The sequence below is a fragment of the Anguilla rostrata genome, chromosome 13 (genome assembly GCF_018555375.3).
Source record: "Anguilla rostrata isolate EN2019 chromosome 13, ASM1855537v3, whole genome shotgun sequence".
Classification (NCBI taxonomy): domain Eukaryota; kingdom Metazoa; phylum Chordata; class Actinopteri; order Anguilliformes; family Anguillidae; genus Anguilla; species Anguilla rostrata.
This window is the reverse complement of record NC_057945.1, coordinates 25,235,867-25,255,549: the sequence shown is the minus strand read 5'-3', so window position 1 is coordinate 25,255,549 and position 19,683 is coordinate 25,235,867. Positions and strand designations below refer to the sequence as shown.

Here is a 19,683-nt window from a genome sequence, read left to right as displayed (position 1 = left end):
TCTACTAATTAGCAGCTCAACAAGATCTCTAGCTGTCTGTTTTGAATGAGGTGTGTTTTGTTTGTGTTGGAGTGAAAACCTACAGGACGGTAGATCTCCATGAACAAGGTTGGTTACCACTGGTCTAGAATTTAGTTTTGACCCTCACAAATATGCATAATTCCTTCCTTCAGATTGAAATGCATGGTGTATGAATATTCATCATTTAAGCATTAGATCCAAAGTTTATACCCACTTATTTACAAGCAGTCATCTGTTGTAATTCATTTTTAAAGAACTTCCGCCATTAATAATTTCTACATTCATGATGTTGTATCTGTAGTTGTCTTAAATGAGCTCACTTGCTTGAGATAATTAGGAAGTATGCTAACTAAGTTACTGTAGCCCCAAATAATACATTTCTGAGTTATGAGTTATTTCTTTTCATTTTGTATCGTAAAAGCAGTCAGTTGTTTTTCTTTCATGTATTGTTTCCAAACAATCAATTTGCTTCCATTGATTGGTTCCAAATCTCATATGTGGCTATGAGATTCCGTGTCTGGTCCTAACACAGTCAAGTTACACACAGTAAGCATGTAAGCAACAGCAAGAAGCATAGTAGTCTGATTTTAATTGGATGCGTTTTGTCTCATTATATTTCTGTCCTTCTGACTTCCATGGCCTGAACTGTGTATCTTTCCATGGCAGCCCTGTACATCACTCTCAGTGATGTCTCTCAGTGTCTGACTAAAAAATAAATAAATAAATGATATGATCAGTGTTTTTCCTTGTAGTATTTGTGCTACAGACAGCTGCTAGTAGTATAGAGTTTGGACTGAGCAACCATAATGAAAATACTATTTTTAACAGTGAAAATTAAATTAAAGATACATTTAAAAATATTTTTTTGCTGATGATATTGAAAATCTTTATCATATCTTATGTCAGTTGCTCCCGTAGACACTGGTGCTGGATCAGAAGCATCATTCTTCTCAAAATGGTTGGTGTTTGGTTGATAGATAATCTTAAGGGGTATTTAGCCCATTTTTATATCCCTTTATTGATGTTCTGGAACAGTCGTGATATGTATTACTATGCTGTTTTCAGGGATCCTTGTATTTTTGAAGCTTGTGACCTTGAAAGAAACACCATTTAATTGGTGACATTAAAAAGTGTGGGAAACCTGTTATTTGCAGCATGTTTTGTAAACATGGCTAGCAGTCTGTGTATGCTTTGTGTCATGCATAACAGATGCTCATATTTTTGCTCTCTAATGCTGTCTTTATTTGTTATATTTAAGTCATGCCCTATACAACGGTTGGCTCAGAAAATACAGGTCTGGCTGTCTTATTTCCATTGTGGTGCAACTGTAGGTGCAGTACTTTAGGATGTTACTGACACAGGGCTCCTCGCAGACAGGTTTAGTTTAGTGATTTTCTTGTGCCATGTATTTTTCACATATGGGTTTCACTGGAGTTTGGAGGAAAAGTATGATTTAGAGCATTTGAGCTCATTGGCACAGATTAGAAACCTGACTAAGTTTCAGAGCACTCTGTTCCACATGGCTCCCTATTTCTTCCAAGACCCTTTGAACTCTGCTTAACTCTGTTCTTCCATATCCCTTCTTCACCACTCCTGCAAATACATTCATATGGCAGATCCCTTAAACTCGCCAGTCCCTGCCCGTCCTGCCACTGCCATCTCAGCCAATCCCTGCCCATGGACACAGGACAGTGGAAGCTGCACTGGAGCAGTAGTCCCGTGGGCACAAAGCCTCTACAGAGGGGAAGTGACTGGTGCCTTTGGAGCACCTACCCTGTCACAGAATGGCACAGAATGGGCTGATCAGGATCCTGAGATGCATTGTATTGGTCAATCTCGAGTGGTGCGAGTGTAACGTGAAGCGGAGTTGAGGTTGTTAACCTGCACGGACAGGACAGAACCAGTCAGGACTGGTCATGATGTTCTCTAGGCTTTCCATCTGTTACTTTATAGTTCCATAGTGTCACTGCTGCTGTTCTTGGCTCTGGAATCTTGTTGTTAGAAAGGATAAATGTTTCATATGTAGCCACTGCCTTAAGCTCTAACATTCAGTGTCAGGATTAATGCGACAGCTTGGCATGGCTGCTTTTTCTTTCTTTCTTATTTTATTTTTGACATCTGGCAGGCTGAACCCATGTCACTGATAGTAGTAGAATCTTCAATCTGTCCCAGGGTTGTAATCCTCAATTGCAGACTTAAACTTTGCTGATGGCATGACCCCAGCTGTACTTCTTCGGAGCAGTTGGCAACTTGTGATTACTGCCCCCTCCTTTCTCGTGCAACAGGCTACACTGATGGAATATATGTGAAATTCCTCTACAGTTCCATATGTCACCAGAGTTGGTCAGCAGAACTGATTAACAGTGTTTACTTTAGCATATTAATGGAAAAGTACTAACCTTCAACCTGCCTCCCCACCTTCCACAAGCCCCTTTTAGCATAGGCTAAACTGTGTGTAGATGGTTGCAACCGTAAATGCCGCCAGCGTAGCTTATGAACAGACCTAAAAGAGATCCACTGAGTCCCCAGTACCTGAGCTGCAGGTCTTTCCCACCTTGTACATTGCCCCTGCTTGAGCTGAAGGCCTCCCCTGCCTGTGCAAGGCACATCTGGCGTACAGTGTGCAAAACTGAGTATTAGCGGCCGTGCTTCTGACTCATTTTCTGTGACTCATCGTGAGCTTGTGCACCACCCTGCCACGGGACATTTGAGCCCACTTCCGTCCGCTAAAAAATGTAGGCAGGCTGGATGCTTATTAAAATGGACCCCTAGACCAACCCAGTCAGAAGCGAAGCCAATGGGTATTTTACTGCGACAGAACAGATAAGGACTTTTTCTTGCCCACTTTTCGTGCCATTGGGGACATTTCCAAACACTTTAACAAACAGATTTCTCACAAGCAGCATGTTCTTCGTTACAAAAATGGAAAATTTAATTTGCTGTCATCTGCCATGATAGTTTTCGTGCTGACCTGTGTTCTTGTTTTTATTCTCTTCTGAGCTTCGGCAAGAGATATGAAGTCGCAGACACATTGAGTGCATTATTAGGACCGTCAGTGGATTTCACTTTACTGTAGCTATGATTTAATGCACTGATCAATTCCATTTCTAGATCTGTCGATACAACACCTGCACTCTTCATTGATATGTGTTGGAGTTTGTATTGAGGTCCAAAAATCATTTCAGAGATATAGAGACCATTTCTATATTGCCTTATTGATATACTGCTCAAGTGTTTTAAAAATTAAAATTTAGAAAATTTAATTTCTGTTCTCTTGGAATGAAACACCCTGCACAGAAAAGACTTGTTTTTTTTTCCTGTCTAAGAAATTGGTGTTTTAGTTACTTTTTTTGTCATATTTGAAATTATTTATTCATTTAATTAAAGGATGAAACATTGTATCACATGTTTGGATATAGCTACATTATGCCAGGTTCCCTTTGATTTTATTTCTCTATGACGTCTGTGTAGAAATCCACCCTTGCTCTCATACTTCATCTCTCTGCACTGCAAGGAATTAAGTGAAGAAAAAATGTTGTTTCAAAGATTGCTGCAGAGCCTACAACAGAGTTTGAAATTAATCCCCTACCCACAACAGGGTTAACCCTAAAAGTCCTGGGAGGAGATGGGAAAAAGGTAGTGAGGGAAAAATAACACTTTATCTTGATTCAAAATTAATCAAAACTATGTTCGGCTTTGAGAAATGTTGGTTTTATCTCAGCCTCTGTCTTTGCCCAACTCTGACTGTTCTTTTTTCTGATATTATACTGTAGATGTGGATGGTAAATGAACAGAAAAGAGTTGAAGCTGCTATCTGTCTGCACAGGTCCCCGGCAGTGCACCTGCCTGTGTGTGTGTTTGTGTCTTGGAGGTCCAACAGGCTTGTTCTGGAGCCTGGTGTGGCTCTGATAGAGTGGACCTTCCTCAGCCCGGTGCTGCTTGTCCTCAGCTGATCCCTGACAAAGCAAGCCCCTGGACTCACAAAGCGAGGCCTTGCACAGAGCCAAGGCCTGAGCCACCCACCAGAGGGCCAGACTACGGAAGTCGAAATTCTCGCCCACTCCCTGCGTTCATGACAAACAGTGTCACACTGTCGATTGGAAAGGACCGACACCCTCCCGCTCCTTTTCTGGCACCGCGTGACAAGTCCGGGCGGATCAGCCTAATCCCTGGTGTGAGGCTTGAAAGTGGTGCTTGAAAGACGCTTGTTTTTTCTGGTTCAGTGTCAGAGGGCCTGAACGGAAGTGCTCTGGCTCCTTGTGTCTGCCTGCCAGCGTATTTTTAAACGTCCACAGTTCAGGAGCTCTCATCAATTCCCAGCTTTTGCCTCCCTTAAGTCCCTGCGTGTCCGCACGCTGGCTTTTGTTGTGACATGAAAGAGTGATCTGACGGAGCTATTTTTGCAAGCAGATGGGATGCTGTTGTGGCACTCTGTACTGTTTAATCCTGATTTCCGCCCCCTCTCCCTGGTGTGCATAATCCCGGTCACGCTGCTGAGAAGATGTTAGAAATCCCAGATTTGGTTATTTATTTATTTATTTATTTATGCATAAAATATAACCTGGGAAGGAACCTGTCTATCAGCCAATCTTCTTATCTTGCAAATTTTGTGTTGATAACACCGGCCAAATAGCTTTAAAATGCAGCCCAGCCCTTTTACACGTGTCCTGGGAAGTCCTTTTGTTGTGGCTCTTCCGTACTCTGGCCTCCTAGCTACTGTTCCCTCACTAGCTACTGCTCCTTCAGACCACCCAGCCATCTGCCTGAATGACTGATACTCTATTTCTTCCAATTAATGAAAACATTACCAGGGCATCAGGGTATCTATGTGTCCCCGATCAGTAAATGAAGATCCACATTCCATTGGCTCAGCAAGCACTCCAGTAATTGTGGCGGGAACTTATGAAAGCTTATGTGACAGGCCAGGGCAGAGAGAGGGGTTGAATCCCCTGACCTCAGATTTCCTTACATTCCAAGCTGATTGCTCCTCTGGTGGTCGCACGGACACAGTGGAAGTAATCAGAAGGCCTTGAGCCTGACTTTGATGAACACGTCATGCTAAAGGGAATGCATGCACAGGGGCCCTCCCCATGTGACCTCACATCACAGCCACACTCCCTGCCTCAAGGTCACTGCAACTTTCCAGCCTCAAAAGCATGCAAAACAAACAGAATCAAGCATGCATTAAAATTAGTGCATTCATTCAAATTTGGATTTAGATTATCTTTTGGGAGGGGTCAGGGCTCAGCAAATCCTGAGTGGATGAAGATTGTTTTACCTACACGCACACATAGTGGAAAACAGTGACATTTAGTTCTTATGTAACTGTGCCCAAGTAACCTTGGGGATAACCATGAGCGAGCAGTCATTGAATAACTCATTTAGTAATATTTAACATGAATAATCATTGAAAGCAAAAGACTAATACTTTCTCTGTGTCCCTGTTTGTTCAGAACTAGAGTGAGCAGACAGCAAATATTTATGTATTATATTTATTTTAAAATGTATTTCATGATTTAATGTAGAAACCTTGAAAAATGTAAGGAGCTTAAGCATATGTAGCTATGCATAACCTTCTGTGCACTACCCAAACGGGCCTCTTCTCAATTAGAATCTTAATTATCCATGCCCTGTCAAAATGCATTAAAAATATTTATTTGATGAGGGAAAAGAGTGATTCTGTGCACTAATTGGTGAAAACAAACATGGCAAAAGTTCAGCTCAGCAATTAAATAGACTTGACTGAATTTTCAGGATTGCAGCCTATAGTACACGATAGAGGTAGAGTGAAAACAACAGGTGTGTGATTCCGTTTTTAGAACGTAAATAGAAGACATATCCACATCTTGAGCACCCACATCTATTCCTCACCCAGCATCGATCTTAAAGCTTCATATTTTTATTCATTTTGGGCAAATGCTTGGTTTTCTGGTGATACTTAATTAGTATGGCCCTCCTACCCTATTCCCGCCCAGTTGCTCTGCTCAGATAAATAGTGTTTGTAAAGTCTTTGTTAGTGCTTTCACTGCCGGCTGTGGCACATGGCTGTGGGGTGTAAATTGCATGTTCATGTGTTCAGTCATAATTGCTGAGCTGGTTTTCTGGGGCCTACCCTTCAATGAGAGCCGAAGACCCTCCCTGTGGGGCTGCGGTTTCCTTTACCCCCCACCCCCTCCCCCCCACTCTTAGGTGCCATCTTGCCAGAACTCTCTCGTCATAGATGCCCCCCGTGGTGGTGCCAGGCAGTCACGTTTTCTCCTCAGGCTGAAGGAATTCTCATTTGAGCATGCTTGTGTGCTTCCCTGTGATTGGACGCAAGGATGACAGCTTGGCGCTGGGGGGAGGGGGTGGGAGGGCGGTACTGTGTCTCCTTGCGTGAGCCTGGGACCTTGGCAGCTGCTGAATTTAAGGTTGCCGTCTTTTCAATTAAGGAGCGATGAATTACCTTTTCAGCCATGGAGTGCCCCGGCGAGCCATAGCCAAAGGGCCCCGTCGGTATAATGATGCCGCCACAATAGCACCACTGTTCCCAGGCCTGTTCCCAGGAAACCGCACAACATGTGCCATTGTGTGCCATGTTTTGCTGCCCAACCACGTTGCCCAGCTTTAGCTGGGCAAACAGAAGACCCTAGCTGTGCAGTTAGGCGCGTAACGTGGTTAGTGGGACCAGCAATATAGGGCATCGGTTGGGGAGGGGACCCGAAAACTCAGCAGTTATTCATCTCCCGGAGTGCGTGATGTATATGAATAATTTCACAAATATTATGCTTAAAAAGTCGGGGGGGGGAGGTTCTGAGGGTGTGCCAGGAGAGGGTTTAAAAAGCTCTGTCCTTGTGTTAAGCCCTTCCTAATTAAAAGAGAGAGAAAGAAAAAAAAGCAGAAACCAGAAGTAGAGGCACAAAGCGTCCCTGATGAGGGCCAGAACTGGTTCTGAGCTGGTCAGAGCTGGTTCTGCTGCTTTTCAGCTCCTTAGCAGGGCCCCACTGGTCCCCCCCCCAAACTCTCCCCCTTCCCAGAGCACCCACCCTTTCAGTGCATAGCTAATGGGAAATTAGGGACATCACATTCAGCCAAGAGCGGAGGGGGGGGAGGGGGGGTACTCCGTCAGCAGAGGTCCCCAGGAGCACATGGCACCGCCGCTTTCTCTCAGCACACACCGGCACTCTTGTGAGCGCTCGGCACATTGTTGGACCCGCACCCCGGGCGCGGCGGCGGGGGTCCGGAGACCGGCTGAACCCCTCGATCAGATGGGCGAGACGCTGAGGAAGCTCACAAAGCCCCCCAGTGTCATGGCCGCCATTTGTATTCTCCGGCTAGCCGGCGGGAGGAAAATACCTGTCAGCAAGGCTCTAGGGAAAGGGAAAGACGACTCAATAAGCCACAGGGAATCATGGAAATGCCTGCTGTGCACTGCCTAACTTTCAGACCTCAGCTATGCCCCTTCTTCCCAAAGGGGCTGACCTGCAGCTTTTTTCCCCTTATGGGTAAAATGAATCTGGATTCTGTATTTCCCTGCTTTTGTTACTTTAGTTCTTCCACAGAACAAAACCAAAGAAGAAAGTTTTCAAAAAAGGATTGTTTATCTGGGGCACATTTCCCAAGCACTGTTCTGAATAGTGGATATTTATTATATCTCTCCTGATGCCATCTACGTCAGTTTACTTTAATCCTCTTGTTCAGGTGTCCATCGCGGCCTTTTGTGGCAGTGTTAAAGCGAATCGATCCTTGCTTTTGAATGTGACATTGACCTGAAAACCTAAAACAAACAGTAATGGCATTTCAGCCAACCAGACCTTGATCTCTAACTCTTGTGATGGGCTGACAGGTTTCACTAACCTCTGTCAGTCATTGCACAAGTGAGTTCCAATAAAAATCTATCGGACGTTGACTATAAGTACTTCCGGCATGGACCACATTTTTACAATGAATAGACTGAAATGATAAAACATACAAGCCTGTAAATGAAACTACACATTCCGTAGCTTGTGCCAGTATCTTTAATTAGGATTAGGATGTCATTATTTTTTGTTCTGGTATCTGTGTAAGAAAAATGTGTAGGCTGCTCAGTGCTTGGGTCATGCTCATGGAGTGGAGAAATCCCTATTGTTAAAGAAACTAAAACACACGTGCACACACACCTGTACAGAATATGTACAAACATGAACATTCACATATACACATCTAAAGTGTCGTATAAATACACACAAAACACACACACATGCACACATGCGCGTGCATACACACACACACACACACACACACACACTCACACACACGCACACACACATGCGCACGTATACACACACACACATACACACGCATACACACACATACACACACACACACTGGTCCAGCCCCAAAGGCTGTCCTGGCTCTTGCCTGAGCATGCGCTTCGGTCTGGATGTGTTTCTCATTGCTGTGTCTTTCATTGTTGCAGATCTTTGAAGGACCGCTGAGAGGATCTTGCGCAAAGCGCTCGCACACACACACACCCACACATACACACGCACACACACGCACACACACACACACACACACACACACGCACACACACACTGTATTTGGATAATTGCTGCTGAAAGCATGGAGCCTGTGCAGTCCGAAATGAGTATCATTCCTAATGGGAAGGGGCACGACGTGGAGGACAACGCCGTGTCCATGAAAACGCTGCCAGAAGACGCAGACCAGTAAGTGTACTCTTTTGACTCATACATAGTACCACTGGTACCACTGACTGTGGTATTTACCCTCCTCATCTCTTCTACTTTGTGTCTTTAATGTTCTTCATCAAGCCATTAACCCTCTTGCTAACTACCTTGGTGTTGTCGCTGTTTGTCTTTTGTCTCATGATGTCCCACAGTTGCTCATCAACTTTCCCTACAACTAGCCTTGGTCTTTCTCTGTTGCTGTCTAACGTGATTCCACTTTAAAGCAGTTTCATCTCCACACGGTGAGCTCTGACCTGGAGACCTCTGTTATTGTTCTCAACCGGTCATAGTTATCCAGGCATGTTTTAAGGGGCATGTAACAGTAGGTGCTCAGGTTCTTAACATTTTGGGATAGAAACCTAAAAGCTCACAGTTCCACTTGGAAGCTGCAACCCCGCACATGATCCTCCCGGTGCTGTGGGCTGTAGGGGGTTCAGATTAAATTCAGCCAATAAGGCAGGAATAGGCACTAAGCAGTCACATGGACACATTCCACCTCTGCAGGAAAGCAACGGTGAATGCGCCTTCACACACATCTGTGAACTGGGATTCTCACTCCTGCCTTTCTGATTCACCCCTAATTACTGTACCATCTACCATCTCTAGATTAATGATCGAAGAGAGATCTTATTTCTTGCATTCAAACACTGCTTTCTGCGGAATGAATTTGGTTTGCATGTTTTGGTTTGCGTGCATAGCTTAAAAAATCATCTTAAATGTCACATTTGTGGTGAAAGACTTTTATTTGTTCACTGTTGGTCTCACAAAGTAGCGACATTGTGCATATGGTTCCTCCACTGATATAAGCATTACTGAGCATGTCATTGTGTTGTTTTTGTGCTTCCATTGGACAATGGATCTTCTTTGTTTCCACCACCTAGAAATTGTACCCAAAATGTCAGGTATGTAAAATGGATAATGGGACTATTGCTTTAGTGTGGTACATACACCCTGCCTTTGACATAGATAATCCTTGATTAATTCAATGTTGTCAAGATGAATGGATGAATAAAAACTATCAACCTTCTCCCGACTGCTATGTATTGTGTTGTCAATACAAACGCAATCTGGTTTCTTGGATTAGCTTGTTGGAAATGGGTGGTTCATTGCATGTTTGTGCATAGTTGTGACTGAATTTTCTTTTTGAGTCCTAGCAGATTGGAGGGTGCAGAGCAAAATTTGGTGGAAAGTCAGGAGTTTCTGTCTACCATGGACAACAAGAATCCTGTGGGCTTTACTGATGTGAGTCTGTTTAAGCCATCTGAATTAGATCTGAAATTTCTCTTCACCGGTTCCTAAAATGTGACATTTTTAAAGTTGTTGTTTTGTGAACAGAGCATTTATGATCTTGTTTACTCACTAAGTTCATTTTGTGGTTGTTAAGTGTCCCAGTCCACAAGGAGGTGAAATTTGTTTTTTGCTTGTTTCATTTGTCAGTTTGAGGGAAAGACATCCTTTGGAATGTCAGTGTTCAACCTGGGAAATGCCATCATGGGCAGTGGAATTCTGGGATTGGCATATGCCATGGCCAACACTGGCATCATCCTCTTCCTGTGAGTCATTACAAATGCAAATGACACATTTAAATTAATTTACATAATGTGTTCAATTTCCAGTATGTATCTATTGTTACACACAAATGTTCTGTTGGTAATGTCCTTCTTATGTACAGTACTGGAAAGAGAGTAGTAATAAGTAGTAATTTTCCCTTGAAGTTCTGCTGGTTCAAATGATTATAACTATCTCCATTTTAAAAGTTCACCTAAAAATCTGAAAAATATTTTTACTATGTGCATACAATAATACAACACCCCTTACATGACAAGTGTAATATTACATTTGAACAGCGATTTAGACAAATCACATGATGATGAAGCAAGAAGAGCCCCAACCCTGTGGTATATGAAAAATGTACATGCATCAGCAGCCATGCTCTTGGCTACTTGCTACTACCATTTCAAAATCAATCATCGATATCTCTGCTGGTCCCCTGTCAATAGAGCAATTGGTTGTGGCAGTAGAAGAATCCTGTCTTGTAATCTTTATCTTCTAAGATTGTGTACGGAGCCTTTACTGAGTTTCCCCTGCTTCAAGCTCCCATAGTGAATTGCAAAGTCGTTGTCTGTGATGTCTATGAGATGTTGGTAAAATGCTTGATGGGAACTGTATTTCCACTGCCAAATTGAAAGATCAGTTTTGACCATAAAACAGGCTTATGAAAAGTTTTGATTTATAATGTAAGAAAATTAGATTATAATGTTCTTATATTATAGTACTGTTGCACTTTTTTCCACCTGCACATGCATTGCAGTTACCTACTATACCCTGTGTGAAAAAATATAATTGTGAGCCACATTATGCTATTTCATATTTCATGAAGAAATATACTTGATTTTAGGGCAGGTTGAGCTCATTGTTATGAGTTGATATGCAAATTAGTTTAAAAGCAGTGATTACGAGCAATGATACCGTGGAACAGTCCTTGTAGAATACTGTAAGAATTGTAGATGTAATTTAAGATTAAAGTTTAGCCCTAGGAAATATGATGCAGATTGAGTCTGTGGTGAAGTTATCTCCTCATTGAGACAACTGTATTATTGTACTAGCACATTGTGAAGTCATTGATTATTGTGTACAAAATGCCCAGAAGTAGTATTGTGGTTTGCTCACAGGCGCAGAAAGGGTAAATCATCTTTGCTGCTATGTTTGCTTTACACTTAAAGGAATTGCAGCTTTTTTTAGTATGTCAGATTAGTCAAATAATTCTATTACATAACGGTTCCCTCGATTGAATTTCTGTCTCTGAAGATCTGGAGCTCTCTCCTTTAGCTGTGACTTTATTCCCTGTAAGCAACAGCTGGATGTATGTCTCAATCCCAGACATTTTTTTCTCTGTCCTCATTTTGTGAGCAAGATTATTTAAGCGTGGAATTATGCGTTGTCAATGCTTTTAGAACGCGCAAACGACATGTTGACAACACATTGACTACCCATGATTCCAGGCATCATTGTCATATATTTTTGACCCATTTGGCTTTCCATACTAGGAAAGGATGTAAGGAGAGGAAGCAAGGATGGATAAAATAAGCCACTGGAATGAGCCCTGAGGGTGGATGTGCCATCAATGAGGGGGAGGAGCTTTGGCAGGGCTCTGAAGGTGGATGCTGGGTGTGTCATTAGTGAGGGGGTGGAGTTTTGTCTGGTGACTGATGGGAAAGACTCTTAACCACCTGCAGTAACAGTAGACGCTAATCTCTGCCACAACCCACCCTAGAAAAGCCCCGAGGATATAGCACTGCAGTGTTCAGGCGATTGGGAGGGTCCCATGTAGTATAGTGCCAGCATAAACCCCAGGGAGAATTGCACATCTTGTCACCCTACTACTTTTTACATGCTGTCTTTGTTGCATGTCACCTCCAAAGCTAAAGACCAACCTAACAAATTTAAGAACCCCCTACATACCAGCCCAGGCCAGTGTCATTGCTTCTGCAGTTCTCTTTGAAACTTTCTGTTCATTTATTGAGAAACAAACAAAAAAAAACAACTTACTTGCTTTGGATTGTTGGCCTAGATTCTGGTCCTGAAAATGAGTACTAATTAAAAGCAGGATTTAATCATGCAATCCAGTCAGATGGAAAGCTCGCTGTTTTCTGTGAGAGACAATAATACTGCCTTTCACATTTCTGCCAGAAAAACTCATAGAGGAAAGGCAATCAGAAGACATTTGTGTAAGAAATTACCCTGAATAATACTTCAGTAGCTTTTTCTGGGCCAGAATTTGTAGTGGCAGTTTGATCCTGCTGCTTTCAAAGCAGAAGGTATTAGAATTGGATTCATTTGTTATTTCATGGTAGATATCTTGCAGGTTAATTTCCACAGCTCATATTTTACATATTGGCCATTTGTGCAGCTTGATATTTTATTGATGCTGTTCGGGTTAGGTACCATGTTCAATTGTACAGCAGCAGTATTGAATTGGCAATCTTATGGTTTCAAAGTCCTGTACTCACAGTGTTGAACCAGATTTAATGAAAGATTGTGTAATGCAGAAATATATTGCACTTGCCTCCAAAGGTATCGAATTATAGCCTTGTTGAATTGCACCTTTAGTGCTAAAACTCAATATTTGTTCTTGTCTGTCATAACTAAAATTAGATCACCCTGAGTGCGCATTCACGTCCAAACCCTGTGCCTGGAATAATTTCATCACGGTTTATCCAGAGGGAAAATGAGTCTTTATTTTGAGCATGGTGACATCTGTGGTTTCTCAGGCTGTGTGAAACAGCTGACTTTCCGTGGCTAACTGCTCTGCACACATTTACCTCGCTGACCAGTGAACCATGCATTAGATATGGCCGCACAACGGCTGTTGCCGTTCCTGTTATGCAGGTATGCCCCTCAAGGGAATGGAGCCTGCAACCTTCTGGTCACTAAACCAGCTCTCTAATATCACTGTGCCACACTGCATATGCAACATATAGCTCAGTCACCCAGGGGACAGTGTGCTGGTGTTCAGCCTTCTGTGAAGGTGGGCAGCTGATACATTGAACTTTGAATGATAGTTTTTACAAGTTTGCTGTCTGATCCAGTGTGACCACGATCCAAGGAGGGAAAGCTGACAGAGTGAGGGAAAGAGGAAGGAGAGAGAGAAAGAGATGGCTGTAAATGAGAGAAATGGAGGCATAGAAAAAAAGAAAAGGTTACGTGAAATGAGGGATAGGGAAAGAAAAAGATAGAGATGGAAGACAGAGGAATTAACAGCCAGAGAAAGAGGGATGGAGATGTGGGAGGGGGTAATACAGACATATAACGGAGAGAGGGGCAGTCAGGGGCAGTCAGGCAGTGCTGTGGGGTATTAACAGCCCAGCACTTCCATTTTTTTCTGTCTTTGTTTTCCCCAAGCTCAACGTGTCATTCCAAATCTTTGCAATGGCTTCCCTAGGGGGACAGCAGACCTATATTTGAACACCGCACATTTTCAGACTGCCATTAAAAAGCACGCACGCACGCACACCCACACACACACACACACACAGCGCACACACACACGTACACGCACACACACACACTTGCACCGCACACACACACACACAAGCACGCAAGAGGAAGCCAGCCAATTGGAGAAGCAAACACAAACATAGCACAACAAACCCCCCCCCCCCCCCACAACCACCCCCACCCCCACACCCTTCACCCCCCACCATGGGTGATTCAGACCCCTTGCCATGAAAATGGCTACACAGCAGGTCAAGGCTCTGCTGAGGATCAGATGTAAGGAATCTAAGGCATCGCCCCCTGGGGTGTGGTTTGGGGTGGGATACTGGGCCGATGTTACCAGTGTTAAGAGTCCTTCCGTCCCCTCCTTCCCTGCTGTAGCATTAAGCGACGTTGCGGAATGTCGCGTGGCAGTATCCGTCCTCGCTGAACTCGGGACGTGGAAGCAGGCAGAGTTGAAGCTGAGGTGAACGCCGGCTTGGCCGGCGCCAGAAGTGCGGTGTCTGTTGCTGGGAGTAACGAAACAAAAATAATCTGAATGAGCGAGGCCTTGCTTGGGGAAAGCCAGCAGACCTGCTTTCCCTTGGCCTCCAGAATTTGGTGTTTGTACAGATGTTGTGAGCTGGAGGTTGGGGGAGTATTTTGGGATTTCTGTGGCGTGTCCCTGTCCTTCTGATTGGGAAGTCTTGTATTTTCCCTCTCTCGTTCTGTTTGTTCTGCCTTGAATGCAACCTTGCGATTGCCCAGGTCCTTTCAGAAGCTTAATTTGGGCAGTAAATATTTTCCTTTTAATAGTGCTTTATTCAGATGGATTAATTCCGTTCTGTGGGTAGTAGGCTACTTATTTTTTTCTCAGTTAAATACAACCTATAATAAACTGTTTCCCACCACAGGGGCTAGTTTATTTTTGATGGTGGTTAAAGAGCACCCCTACATCAAATACTGTCATGGCAAAGGGAGTGAATAGTTGTTTCAGGAGACATTGCTTGCAAGTTGTGCAATAAGATTGTGATGATAATGATGATAAAGATAATGATGACGATGATTGTGGTGGTAGTGATGATGTCAGAGATGTTGGTGATGACAACTGTGATGACGGTAATTTTGCTGCTATAGTTTTGATGATGAGGTGAGGGTGAGATAAGGGTGATGTAGAAGCTTTCATAAGCATTTACACAATAACTGTTTCTTCTCTGCGTTAGGTTCCTCCTCACTGTGGTGGCTGGCCTCTCATCCTACTCTATTCATCTGCTGCTCAAGTCCTCAGGAATTGTGGGTAAGGCTGCTTGGGTGGGAAAACATGGCCACCAAACCATCCCTCTGGTGTCTGAAGAAGCACTCAGTGTGCTGTGGCCACTAGAAAAGCTGATTGGTACATTGACAGCACATGAAGCCTCACTCTCACATTTAATACTGCAAAATCAGATGAACAGCTATGGTCTTCCCTTTTGTCAGAAGCTATAGTTGTCTGCCTGGTTGTTATTAGAAGCTCTGTGTTTTCGTGCACTTGAACATAATGCATGCCTGTGCTAAGTTTTTCTTTTTGCTTCTAAGTCGGACACTGGGATTGAATTGAAGTCCACGCAAAATCAGTGGCTTTTGAATTCCAGGGGGATTTGTTAGGTATAGGTAGTTCAATAGAGAAAGCAATAAGGACAAGATGCCTTATTGTCCACACTCTTCATCAACTGTAGTGTGTTTTTATTTGGGATTCCATCTCAAAATGCAGTTTCTTATGGAGAACACCCACACTGTTCTACTTTCTCCACAAATTTCTTATTTGAGGAGAAATTTGTCTTTTCTAGAATTATATATTTACAAGGTCTGAATGTGTTGTGGAGATTTATACCAAGTACATCTTGGAATTTGCGTTCCAGGTATTCGGGCGTATGAGCAGTTGGGTTACAGGGCCTTTGGTGTGCCAGGCAAGATGGCTGCTGGGATTGCCATCACCCTGCAAAACATTGGAGGTGAGGAAGCTTTGCTAGGCCAAAAATCCAACATGTATATGGCACCAAGCATCCATCAACCACTCATGCCTCTAAAGGTGAAAGATAGGTCCACCAAACAGACATTTACACTTCCCTCTTGAGTAGTTTTCACCCTCTATATCTACATTTGGTTTTGAAATGTGAAACATTTTTCCTGTATTTTTGGTAGATAAATTGGTTTAATGTAATGGCTTGGAGCAGTGGGACAAAGGTCAGGGAAGAATGCAATTTATTATTTATTATGTGTGTATATAAATCTCTTGCTCTTCCTCCCTTTTGTCCCCTCCCCCCTTCTCTGTCTCTCTCTCATCCTCTGTAACCCCCTATCTACTTTCTCTATGCGGTCCATTGTCTCCCCCCCTCTCTCTTTCTCACTGTTTTTCTGGGAGAGCAAAGCATTATGTGTGATATGAAGGTGAAGACCAGCAGCACATTTGGCAGGCAGTTGGTGCTGTTGTGTTTCAATGAGCAGGTGGTGTTGGCAGCAGACAGCATCACACGCTCTCTCCTGCCACTGCTCAGAGATTAGGCTGTGGGCATCTTAAAGACGCAGGCTCAATCCAGACCGCTTCACTGACCTCAGTGAGAGGCAACAATAGGACATTCTAATTAACAGACAACAACAACAACAAAACATTATATTTAACATTCAATCTTTTTTTTTACTGAATTTAGTCTTGCAATGTCATTGCCTTTTAAAACAAAATTCTGTTACTGCCATTAAATCTCTTTGACAAATTCAGCTAGAATGTCTTTTGTGACCAAGTTTGTTGGATAATTACTTTCTCATATTAAATGACATTTCTTTTTTTTTTTTCCAAAGGACAACTCTGACTGTCTACACATCACTGTAGGTTTACGGCATATGCTGGTAATTGTTCCACTATGTTATCTGTCCCAACAGCCATGTCCAGCTACCTGTACATTGTGAAGTATGAGTTTCCCTTGGTCATCCAGGCCTTTCTGGGGGTTAACACCTCATCCAGGTGAGCATTTCCTCTTTCCACTTTGCACTTTGAAAATAAGGTCATAGGGATTTTCCAGAAATGGAAATCCCTATGAGATAAAGGCATGGGAAATCTGCTGAGGGAACCCATGGCTCAAAAATGCTGACTCACTTTTGGGTTTTAGGACTACAGACTAGCACTGTATTCACTCCTTTTGAACTTCAGCTGATGTGTGGTGTGGTGTAAGGATTAGGGAGTAGTAGTGAGTAAATTGGATTCTGTGCATCACCTAGTTGGATGCTACACATTGCTAATGGTGGTTATGGTGAGCTTTACCTTTCACCATAAAGTGCATTGAGACTAAAAAATTACACAATGAAAATACAATTATGATTATTATTATTATTATTATTATTATTAGTAGTAGTAATTAGTATTAGTATTATTAGCATCCTTCTCTTTCAGGAAATCACACCAATGTCTGGTTAATGCTCTGATGGAGTGTTATTGCCTCCCCCTCTTATAATTTTTTCTTTCTTTTCCTTTAAGCCTGTCTAAGAGTTTTCTTTTGTTTTGTGTCAGACCCTGGTGTGGGCTGCGCTCCGTCCTCTTGTTGTGCCCCACACTTTAGTGACGGGTGAAAGGGAATGCTGAAAACAGGATCCCAGCTGTACTCTGTGCACTTGACCCTTTCATTAGTGAGGCTACGATACACAGTGGGCTTTGCATGCCTGAGCAGTCAGGATCACTGTGAACATCAATATGTGTGTGTTTGTGCTTTCTCTCTGTGTGAGTTGGTGTGTGTGCTGTGTTTATGTGTGTTTATGTGCATGTTTGAGTGCAGGTTTTTTTTGTGTGCATGTGCAAACGAACGTCCCCATGTGATGTGGGTCTGCTAAAAGCCACCTGTGTTTTTGGTCGTGGAGGGCACAGGTGATTGGATGATTCCGTCCAGGGCAAATTCAGGGACCTCTGCCATTGGGTACTTTGGCAGATGTGTGGAGTCATGGAGCAGGGCTGGGCCAGCTGGCTGGCACAAGGTTCCAAGGGCACAGTGACCTCCTGCCAGACCCTGCCAGGGCTCCATGGGGAATGTAGTCCTCACTTCTGTTTCTGCCATTTATTCTGAGCTCCATCCTTTGCACTCCTCCCTGAAGCCTTTTAAAACCCTGACACTTCTCTGCGTCATCCCCAGGGATGCAGGGACTGAATTGAATTCCTTTCAATCGATGAAACTTGCTTTCAGAATCAAAGGTTTTCTGCAGGGATTAAGGATTCTGCTTTAAAGGCGCACAGTTGGGAGAAGCTTTTTGAATGAGCTGAGAAATCTGGCTCTTTCTGGTTTTCTCTACCTCAGCGGAGAGGCGGAGGGGGAGAGAGCAATGGGAAGACAAAGGTGAGTGGAATGAGAACGAGGGATAACAAAAGAGCCAGGAGGAGAACATGAAAACAGAGGAGCCAGAGGAGATACAGAAAATACAGGGAGTTAGAGGATACTGGAAAGGTGATGGGGGGAAGGTACTGGACACATGGTGATGGAGATGATAAAGGAAGTGCAGTGAGGGAGGAAGATATTGAGGGAGAGGGAGGGCTATAGGACCTTACAGGAAGGTTGGGTGAAGAGCCCAGAAAATGGCATTGACCCTCTCTGTCTCTCAAAACCACCTCCACAAACAACACAAGCTTGGAGACATGGGTTTGCTACAAGAACGAAGACCAGGACCTATTAGCTGTACCTTGCGTGACTGGCCATAACGCAGATTTGGGGCATGTGATTGGCTATGTCAGGACTTATTACTGAGCTGTTATTTACAGTGTTTGCCTTCTCTGTCTGTACTGTGACGTGTGATTGGCTATGTCGTGACTGAATGCTTATTGCATCACAAAGTCTTCTGTCTTAAAATGCTGTGAATGGCAATTGCACTACCTACATTTCAAAACCTTAACAATTGCTCCTCAGAGAAAAGCTTGCTGGGGTGTTTTTTTTTTTTTTTTTTTTAAAGCGGAAGGCTTTGGTGACTGCCCTCTTTCTGCTCTGAAGTAGTTCCGGAAGCGCTTTAGTTTGCCCTGTCTTAAATAGGGTACAGAATTACAGGCTCAGAAGCTTAACCAGTCACTCTCAATGGCGTTGTGATGCAGAAGCTTTCGGAAAGTGATGGCATTAGAGTCCCCTCTTTGTTGGTTGGTCACATTTGTGAAAGATTGGGTATGGATGAGCCCTCCTCTGATTGGCATGGTTCAGCCTTTTTTCACAGGTGCCAGCATACTGGATCCCTCTGCTGGTTCAGGGCTGCTCTCCCTGGGCAAGGGAACGAGGGACCGCCACCGGTAGAAAGGACTGCAGGAAGGAAGAGAACTTGATCCAGACCAGGGTCAAGTTCTCTTCCTTTCTATATTACGTGACTTAGCTCCAGATGGTGGCTATTTTTCAAATGTCTCCTGCTGTCTCCTCTAAGAATAAAAAACATTTTTTAAAAAAACCTTAATTACCAAAGCATAGATCATCCCTATTGCTCATCTAGGCCAGACCAGGACATTGAAAAATTCCTGTCACAAATCACAAGGCTCATCTCCCAAACCATGAGCCTGTTTGATTTGTCTACCATCCTGCAAAGATCCCATTGCATACCAGATGGATCCAGCTGTTCATAGGAACAGAAATAATTCTCAAATTAGATTCATTAGAACTGCCTTGAAGGTCAAGGGCATTCTGAGCTGTCTGGATTATAGCTTATGAATCAAACATGCAACGCACGCTAAGGCAATCTGCCTTTATAAAGCATTAGAGCTTCTCAGCATGACTCAAACATACACATAATGAGACACGTGCATGCACGGCTGTACACCCGCACACTTAGGCACACACACACACACAAACACGCTCGCACGCACACACACACACACACACACACACACACACATTCACACTCATACGCGCACACAAACATGCACACATGCACAGATATACAAGTGGTGTGATGGAAATGAGTCATAGGTGTCAAGTCCTTGCAGATTCAGGGG

The 19,683-nt window shown here is 43.5% G+C and overlaps 1 protein-coding gene across 1 annotated transcript in view; it reads left to right on the top strand.

Annotated features, from left to right (window-relative positions):
* slc38a3a (solute carrier family 38 member 3a) overlaps nt 1-19,683 on the top strand; it is a 36,984-nt gene that overhangs the window by 8,518 nt on the left and 8,783 nt on the right. Inside the window, exons 2-8 of the mRNA XM_064304944.1 lie at nt 8,459-8,708; nt 9,611-9,631; nt 9,884-9,971; nt 10,167-10,282; nt 14,927-15,000; nt 15,602-15,694; nt 16,620-16,701. Of these exons, the coding sequence (XP_064161014.1) occupies nt 8,605-8,708; nt 9,611-9,631; nt 9,884-9,971; nt 10,167-10,282; nt 14,927-15,000; nt 15,602-15,694; nt 16,620-16,701 (578 nt within the window). The 5' untranslated portion in view covers nt 8,459-8,604. The remainder of the gene's footprint in view (nt 1-8,458; nt 8,709-9,610; nt 9,632-9,883; nt 9,972-10,166; nt 10,283-14,926; nt 15,001-15,601; nt 15,695-16,619; nt 16,702-19,683) is intronic.